Source organism: Triticum dicoccoides, chromosome 4B (genome assembly GCF_002162155.2).
Source record: "Triticum dicoccoides isolate Atlit2015 ecotype Zavitan chromosome 4B, WEW_v2.0, whole genome shotgun sequence".
NCBI classification, from domain to species: domain Eukaryota; kingdom Viridiplantae; phylum Streptophyta; class Magnoliopsida; order Poales; family Poaceae; genus Triticum; species Triticum dicoccoides.
Window position 1 is genome coordinate 64,169,568 of NC_041387.1, and position 9,898 is coordinate 64,179,465.

General features: G+C 42.4%; 1 protein-coding gene across 1 annotated transcript; it reads left to right on the forward strand.

The window, feature by feature from the left end:
• The first annotated feature begins 6,982 nt into the window (after positions 1–6,982).
• On the forward strand, positions 6,983–9,502 carry LOC119293347. The gene is made up of 6 exons (XM_037571848.1): positions 6,983–7,322; positions 7,962–8,142; positions 8,305–8,539; positions 8,886–9,011; positions 9,093–9,128; positions 9,230–9,502. Coding segments are annotated over exons 1-4 (537 nt in total). The 5' UTR covers positions 6,983–7,320; the 3' UTR covers positions 9,005–9,011; positions 9,093–9,128; positions 9,230–9,502.
• The last annotated feature ends 396 nt before the right edge of the window (positions 9,503–9,898 follow it).

Consider the following 9,898-nt stretch of genomic DNA (forward strand, 5'->3'; position numbering starts at 1 on the left):
TTTGAACCCTTCTGAAACCTTTCCGGTGTCCGAACACAGCCTTCCAATATATCAGTCTTTATGTCTCGAGCATTTCGAGACTCCTCGCCGTGTCCGTGATCTCATCCGGGACTCCGAACAAACTTCAGTCATCAAATCACATAACTCATAATACAAATCATCATTGAACGTTAAGCGTGCGGACCCTACGGGTTCGAGAACTATGTAGACATGATCGAGACACATCTCCGATCAATAACCAATAGCGGAACCTGGATGCTCATATTGGTTCCTACATATTCTATGAAGATCTTTATCGGTCAAACCGCACAACAACATACGTTGTTCCCTTTGTCAGCGGCATGTTATTTGCCGGAGATTCTTTCGTCGGTATCATAATACCTAGTTCAATCTCATTACCGGCAAGTCTCTTTACTCGTTCCATAATACTTCATCCCGTAACTAACTCATTAGTCACATTGCTTGCAAGGCTTATAGTGATGAGCATTACCGAGAGGGCCCAGAGATACCTTTCCGAAACACGGAGTGACAAATCCTAAACTTGATCTATGCCAACCCAACAAACACCTTCGGAGACACCTGTAGAGCATATTTATAATCATCCAGTCATGCTGTGACGTTTGATAGCACAAATGTGTTCCTCTAGTATTCGTGAGTTGCATAATCTCATAGTCAGAGGAACATGTATAAGTCATGAAGAAAGCAGTAGCAATATAACTGTAATGATCATAATGCTAAGCTAACGGATGGGTCTTGTCCATCACATCATTCTCTAATGATGTGATCATGTTTATCAAATAACAACACATGTCTATGGTTAGGAAACATAACCATCTTTGATTAACGACCTAGTCAAGTAGAGGCATACTAGGGACACTCTGTTTTGTCATGTAGAGTGTCCCTAAGTTCCCGGTTAATACAATTCTAGCATGAATAATAAACATTTATCATGATATAAGGAAATATAAATAACAACTTTATTATTGCCTTTAGGGCATATTTCCTTCTGATACTACCCATAGATTCATCAAAATAAGCAAACAACAGATAGAAAACAGAATCTGTCAAAAAACAGAACAGTATGTAGCAATTTGTAACTCCCGAGTACTTATGTAACTCCAAAAATTCTGAAAAATTAGGACAACCTGGGAAATTGGTGTACCAATCTTGTGAAAAAAGAATCATATCAAAATCACACTTAGGTGAATTAGTAAAATTATTTTCCTGGGTGCAAAAGTTAACGTTTTTCAGCAAGATCAAAACAACTATCACCGTAAGCCACCCTAAAGGTCTTACTTGGCACGAACACTAAATTAAACACAAAACCACATCTAACCAGAGGCTAGATGAATTATTCAAAGCAAAACAGGAACAAAAAGCAAAAACAAAAATAAAACTTGGTTGCCTCCCGACAAGCGCTATTGTTTAACGCCCTTAGCTAGGCATAAAAACACAAATAGATCTAGGTATTGTCATAGTAATGATATGGAAAATCTCGAAAACTCATCTCATACTCCCTTCGTTCAGCATCAAGTTTTCTTTGTGATATGCAAAAGTAATGAAAAGGGCTAAATTTAATGGGATAAGGATCCCCAAGATCAAGCTCGGGAGGAATTTGTTCCTCCTCCGGCCTCTCATATTGTATGACCAACTCATCATTGTAAATGTTCTTTTAGCAAAAAGTAATGAGCTTGTGTCTAAGAGAGAAACCCAATCCATTGTTTTGTATAGCAAAATTATCATTAAGTTCAGAAATCTTATCAACTAAAACATCGGTAGGGACCCTCTTTATTAAATTTTCATTATAAGCAACATTATCTAGAGATCATAAATGCATTATGTCCTCTTGGTTAAACAAAATTCCCTCTATGAGAGGACGACCACCATCTACTTTATAATGCGCGAAAGTTTCTCTAGCTTCTTTCATAATAAATCTAAACTCATGGGCTAGAAATATAGTGGCAGCACGCTTAACAGAAGAATGCTCAATATTAGAAAACTCTAGAAAAATCCTTTGTATGGATGGATGCATATGAACAAATTGTCTTTCAAATTCAACCATGAGCAAAGATATAGCATCCGCGAGACTACGATTTTTATGGAGAATAGATCCACCTAACGTGGGTAGCGCGCCGGCACAAGTAAAGAAATCTTAAATAACCCCTTTTCCAATAATATTGCCGCTACCTATGTAAAGTTTTTTAGTGTGCAAGATATTATATTCTTCATGAGGATTAACATTAGCAAAAGCATCAAAGTTTCCCCCATCGTAACTACTAACCTTTTCAGCGATAACCTCCACAAATTCAGACATGGTAGCAACAAACCAACCTAACAAACGGGCAAACAAAAAGCAAATGAAGAAGACGAACAGAAGAGGGGTGAAGAAAAAGGAAAATCTTTTCGAAAATCATTTTAGAAGTGGGGGAGAGGAAAATGAGAGGAAAATGGTGAATAATGTAATGCGAGAGATCAGAGTTTATGATGGGTACTTGGTCTGTCTTGACTTGGCGTAGATCTTCCCGGCAACGGCGCAAAAAATTCTTCCTGCTACTTCTTGAGGTTGCATTGATTTTTCCCTTGAAGAGGAAAGGGTGATGCACCAAAGTAGAGATAAGTATTTTCCTCAGTTTGAGAACCAAGGTATCAATCCAGTAGGAGACAACGCACAAATCACCAATACCTGCACAAACAATCAAACAACTTGCACCTAACGTGATAAAGGAGTTGTCAATCCCTTCACGGTCACTTGCGAAAGTAAGATCTAGTAGAGATAGATGAAACTAAGCAAAAGATAAAGTAAATATTTTTCGTATTTTTGGTTTATAGATCGGAAAGTAAAAAATTGCAAAATAGTAGATCAGAAACTAATATGATGGAAAATATACCCGGAGCCATAGGTTTCACTAGTGGCTTCTCTCAAGATAGCAAATAATATGGTGGGTAAACAAATTACTGCCGAGCAATTGATAGAAAAGCGCAAAGTTATGACGATATCTAAGGCAATGATTATGAAATATAGGCATCACGTCCATGTCAAGTAGACCAAAACGATTCTGCATCTAATACTATTACTCGACACATCGACCGGCTCCTTCCTGCATCTAGAGTATTAAGTTCATGAAGAATAGAGTAACACATTAAGTAAGATGGCATAATGTAGAGGAATAAACTCAAGCAATATGATGTAAACCCCATCTTTTTATCCTCGATGGCAACAATACAATATCTGCCTTGCTTCCCCTACTGTCACTGGGAAAGGACACCGCAAGATTGAACCCAAAGCTAAGCACTTCTCCCATTGCAAGAAACCCAATCTAGTTGGCCAAACCAAACCGATAGTTCGAAGAGAATTACAAAGATATCAAATCATGCATATAAGAATTCAGAGAAGATTCAAATAATATTCATAGATAAGCTGATCATAAATCCACAATTCATCGGATCTCGACAAACACACCACGAAAGAAGATTACATTGAATAGATCTCCAAGAACATCGGGGAGAACATGATATTGAGAATCAAAGAGAGGGAAGAAGCCATCTAGCTACTAGCTATGGACCAGTAGGTCTGAAGTAAACTACTCACGCTTCATCGGAAGCGCAATAGAGTTGATGTGGAAGCCGTCCGTGATCGAATCCCCCTCTGGCAGGATGCCGAAAAAGCCCCTAGATGGGATCTCACGGGAATAGAAGGTTGCGGCGGTGGAAAAGTGTTTTCGTGGATGCTTCTGGTGGTTTTGGGATATATGTGAATATATAGGATAAAGAAGTAGGTCGGCGGAGTCACGTGGGGCCCACAAGGCAGGGGCGCACCCTACCCCCGGGCACGCCCTCCCCCCTTGTGGCCGCCTCGTGGCTCTTCCGACTTGATCTCCAAGTCTCCTGGGTGTCTTCTGGTCCAAGAAAAGTCATCACGAAGGTTTTATTTCATTTGGACTCCGTATGATATTCCTTTTCTGCGAAACTCAAAAATAAGGAAAAACAGAAACTGGCACTGGGCTCTAGGTTAATAGGTTAGTCCCAAAAATAATATAAAATAGCATATTAATGCATATAAAACATCCAAAACAGATAACATAATAGCATGGAACAATAAAAAAATTATAGATACGTTGGAGATGTATCAATCATCGATCTAATGTTCACCGACATCGTCAGGGTTCTGATCTCCGACGAGTAAGAGTAGGGCATGGGAGACGGCGATGCCTTGAGTCCGTGAGTCGGCTCGTGTCTCATGCCCTACTCTACCTTACTGCGATCAGACCAACACTCTGGGAGCACAACCAACCGCTGGACATGGGCACAGCGGAGCCGGACAAGGTCCACTTAAAAGATCGGTCGGTTTAAGTTGCAATGTAACAGTATGGATTTGAGGTTTGTAATTTGAGGTAGTATCAGGTTGTACAATGTATTATTTAAGATGTGACAAGTCACGGCTTTCGAGGGGTGGGATTTGCAGTCCAGCTATAGATGCTCTTATATTTTCGAGTTAATTACACAAAACCACAACTTCAAGACGACTTATAACACCTTACCACAACTTTTGAGGTTTTCAAGAACCACAACTTCTAGGCTAATTCTCAACATTAAGCCAAATCTGCCGGTGAGCCACTTCTAATAGCCAATTTAACTGATTGGGCCTACATGTCATGCTTTAGGTGACAAGTTCCCTCTTATGTGGCATTTAATGAATGTGTGTAACGTAGCAACACGCATATGACGTCCCCGTCTCCTCAACGATGTGTTCTTGCATCTTCTACGCCATCTACCCTAGAAAAAAAAACTCACCGGCTTCACTTCCTTGTGTGGTTCGCGATCTCTGCCTAACCAAGTTGTCGTCTAGACATTCGACTATTGTCCACTGGTGATCATCCTATGGAAGAATTTCGACAACCCCACCGACACCCAGCTTCCGGCTGAACGCATTGATGGAGTTAATCGCGTTGGAGGGCATGCCAAGAGGACAGAATGGTAGTCCACATAGGTGCTGCGCACGTGGCAAATTTCTGCCACTTAGGTCCAAACATGTGGGCCCAGTTTATAACATTGGCTATTAAAAGAAGAGTAAAGTCTAAACCTTCAACTCGTAGCGATTGTCTGAATTGAACCCTCAACTTTAAATCCCTGAAATCGGCACCCTAAATTCACAAATCCCGGTCAATTTCAACCCTAAACCGACCCTACACTATTTGTTGGATCGAGAAAAAGACAATCCCAGCCGGGAACAATTATTTCCGTCACTGACTCCTTGAGCCTACATGTCATATTCATCTTCCCCACTCCATACAACATATTTCTGTCCCGAGAAGATGGCCATTGAACGTCGGCGAGGGCCCTCCAGAGCACCGCCGCGGGACGTCCCTCCTCAGCACACACAAGGTGTCTACCTGGCTGCTCGACAAGCCTCCAGGCATACCCACAACGCCCCCGCACTAAGCTTAGCTAATCTCCTCTGTGCTTCTACGACCTGGTGAGCTCAAGGCCCGTCGAACTCGTCATCCCCTCTGTGCCCACCTCCATGGCCCGACCTGGCTTTTGGTCGAGCACCTGGTGTGGACACAGCTTGGCGAGCCGGAGCAGTGTGTGCCCATTGACGCCAATGCGAGGACGGCGGAAACAACATGACTAGCAACTCAAAGACCCGCTCAGGGCAATGGCTTGATGTGGACGGTGGCGGCGCGCAGCAGCACGCCCAACAACCCTCGAGCACCGCCTCGCCCCGTGCACAGGAGGCGTGGAAGTTGGCGTCGTGCACGTCCGTCGGTCGGCGTCGCACGCGCCGCAGAAGAACACCACGTCGGCCTCGCATTGTACGTCCGTCCACGCACCGCTGAAGATCAGTCGCAGAAGTGGACGCGTTCCCGGCTAGCGGCAAGATCCACAAGCTCCGACAAGCAAATACCACTGCTTCAGGTCTCAATCAGAGGATACACTGGAGGGCAGGAGTTCGTCTTGGTTCCAGCTGCGCTCGAGCAAGATGCCAGCGAGATGTACCGCCGCGGCTTCCTGCCGAAGATGAGAAGAGAATGGCCAGCAGCATGAGCTTCTCTACCAGGTGCAGCGTTGAGTCCCCGGCGCTAGGTTGATTTAACCCGATGAGACGCAAGTACACAGCTACGCAACTACCGGCCTGATTGATCGTTTCGGCTACATGCTTATGCAAACGCAAGGAATTTTCTCAAGTTAATATGAGAAGGGGATCAATCTATTTGGCTGTAAGAGAACAAGGAAGCAGACGAATTTGTCATGTGGACCCGCATTGTCAGTGAGAGTAGCCAGTGAACCCGGCCGGGATCGTGCTTTTTCTAGTGCGCCAAACAGACCTAAGGTTAGGGTTGACCGGGATTAGAAAGTATAGGGTGCCGATTTCAGGGATTCAAAGTTGAGGGTTCGATTCAGACTATCGCTACGAGTTGAAGGTTCAAAATAGACTTTACTCTTAAAAGAACTTGATCAACAGATTTGGGCTTAGGGTTGACAATTAGTCCAGATATTGTGGTTATGTGTTGGAAAACCGAAAAGTTGTGGTAAACTGTTATAAGTTGCTTTGAAGTTGTGGTTCTGTGTAATTTGATCCTCTCCCCGAGTCGCCGGCAACCCCATGGCTCTCCCTCTCACAGGCCGTCGCCGCCGCCGTACATGGGACGACGCTGAACGCCCCGTCGCCGATGCGGCGCCGATCGCTTTCTTTGATACGGACGGGAACTACGTGCATAGCGGCGCCCCAACCCACGATAGTGATCGGCGGCGGCGGCTATCTCCACGGTGTGACCTCTCAATCTCGATTTACATTCGATTTCTGTTTCCGATCTAGTCGAAAATCGAGTTGTTCTGTTTATCGATTAGATATTACTATTAGATAATAGATATCCGCTGCAATTTGCAAGTTGCCTATACAGTAGACATCAACTTTTCTATACTTCCAGATATTAATTTTCTAATACTCATCGGCCGAGCCTTTTCTACTTCAGGTGTGAGGAGGGGCGGCGTGTGCGTGTCATTAACCCTGCATCTTCGCTATCGGCATTGAAAGAGTTCCTCTCCTCTATAGCAGTGAAAGGATCGGCAACTGCCACCACCACCACCTCCCCGCCCTCGGCGCCTTCAGTAGCAGCTCATGACACCAACTTGAGATCGAGGCGCTGCCTTTCCTCAACGCTCTTGTCCCGTAGACCTTCTGATTGGGACTTGACGTTTTACATCAGGGTTGACCGTGAAGGGGATTTTCACATATATCCTCACCTGGGTGGGCCATTCCAGAGCTTACAGGAAGCCAACATTGCCATCGATTGCCATCTTGATGAGCTCAAGCGTATAATGTAACGCTTCTACACTTTGTTCTAGATTTTATCTTAAACAATTAATTTATCTCGTTTTGTGTGCCCCCTTTCAATTGGTTATGTATGTATGCAAACATTGTCCACAAAAGATAGTCACAGATTATACAGCATAAATAACTTAGACGATATAGAAAAACTGACAAGTTGATGGAAAGAGTACCAGCCTATGATATTACCAGATTCCTTAACTGCTACCAGTTAAGGAAACGTTATTTTTGTGAATTCTTTGTGAAAGTTGTTCATTCAGAGCCTATATTTTAGGCATAGCTGAAGACTACCAAAGTACATTTTTACCTGAACCGCAGCAGTAAATTCTGTCAACCGTTAGTCCTTTACAAGCAGTGCAGTGAGATCACACTGAGTTGAGGATCTGAAAATGAAACACAGATGCCATTTCTTAACAGGAAATTAAATTATGCATTTGGAACTTATAGGCATGTAAGCAGTTGTCACAAGCTGTTTGCTCACTATTCAATAGGCTTCTGTGCAAAATTGTCACCCTAAACCCTATGCTCGACTGATAACGTTGACACAAAATACTTAGTATCACTTTGTATATTCCCCACTTTTAACAAAGTAAAATCTACTGATCATATATAATGTATTGATCTAAATTAGGTTCAAGAAGCAAGAGGAAGTTTCTCCAGTGGAGATGGCTATAAGAGGATCTCTCTACTGGCTTGATGGCACGAGGATGAAATGTTCAAAATCGCAAATAATTGAGAAAAGCCGTGCTCAAATGCGCCTACTGGCTCAAGCTTTAGTAGACAAGTATAATGAGGATCACAAACTGATGGGGGTTTGCTCTCTCTCTCTCTCTCTCTCTCTCTCTCTCTCTCTCTCTCTCTCCTTCCTGCCCTCGTGCTCTATATCCTGCTACCAGTGTTGAACTGTCTTATATATTGTCTTACTCCTGTAACAATTCTGAATTTTTTATCCCTTTCATGCTTCTTATTTTTAGGATCTTGCATACGAACTCAACGATGTCCTGCACTACCAATTTTTTTCTGAGCCCCATGGCACCATCCTTAAGACGAGTAGGTACTATCATTTGAACTTCACCATGAATATTAAAGGAGATGATGATTCTGACTGTATCACCAACGATATATTCTTCGTTGAAATCAAACTTATGGAAGGAGAATATGAAGAGATGGCTGTTACCCGTTTCTGCATGGTCAAACCTAATGACAATGGTATTCTACTCCCTTATATTATATTAAATATCATTGAAATACAGTATGCGTCTCCACTAATTGAATACTAATCTGTTAGATATCATTGTAAATGCTCTAGCTGTAGTATATGATCATTTACCTTTGTGTTAGCCTATTGTGTCATGTTTCCCTTCGTCTCATATTCTCATCCATTAACCTGGAGCTTTGTGTTTGTTATATGTCAAACTGGTTCATGCAGTCATATCCACTAACTGTATGTACACATTTGTTTACCCTGAGCTGCAAAGGTATTATTGTGTGTTTGTGCCTTTTGCTTACATGTCTTTTAATCGACAAGCCCCCTTCCTTTTTTTTCTGAATAAAGGTCACTGCTATGGTTGTACTAATAATGGAAGTGCTGGTTTGAAACATCCCAACAATTCCTATGCATATCTTGGTGGTCACGTGAATGCACCATATTCGCCATCTGAGTGGAGACTCTGATGACAATGTATGATGATTTATTTTCTGGCTAGCATTTTAATATTTTGTTACTTCGTTGTTAATCACATTGTGTTTTCCCCTCTTTTAGGTGGACGAGGAGGCTAGGCTAAGATACATATACAACGTAATGTCATATTTTGTGCAGTGTAATACCATTTGCATTAACATGATGCTGGTCTCTTGATTGATTACTCTTTTCTTATGTGTTTTTTTAATATATTTTAGGGCATTGGTTCTGTTTAGGGCCACAGTGACCCACATTTTGAGGAAATCTTCACTCCCTCCGTATGCAACAGAGGTCCTGAAAATGTGAGGAGGAAACCTGAGTGAAACACCACAGCCCTTGCACTTTCTTGTAACTATATATTTCCCCATCATCCAACCTTCCAATGCTAATCTTAGTAGCTTGGCATTTCCTGTTCTTAAGGCACCAAGAAAAATCATTTGGTTTGAGATGGACTTATTTATGTCAAGCTACACTTGTGTAAGTACTTTCTGGTTTCCGTAGTTAATACCTTTTTATAAGTTCAGTTGCATTTAGCTTCTGCTTGTTCTTTCAACAAAATTTGTTTTTTATAAATTGTCATTTGTTAATAAGTTGTGCTATCTGCTGTATTAGAACACATAGCTAACTTGGCTGTTTGTTAAGATGGAAACAAGTATGTATTGAAATACGAATATAAGAGTTTTCATGGAAGATCCCGCACCCCCCATGATTGCCATCGTTATATAAGTCGATTGTAGGTTCTTCAAAAAAAACATGAGTATGCGTACACTACTATAGCACAACAAACCAGGTTCCGCCAGGGCTCCTCTGCAGCGGGGAGCGGTGTCGACTGCCACTCGGCGACAAAGTCTGCAAGTACTTGGGACATGACGGATGTGCAAGTCGTG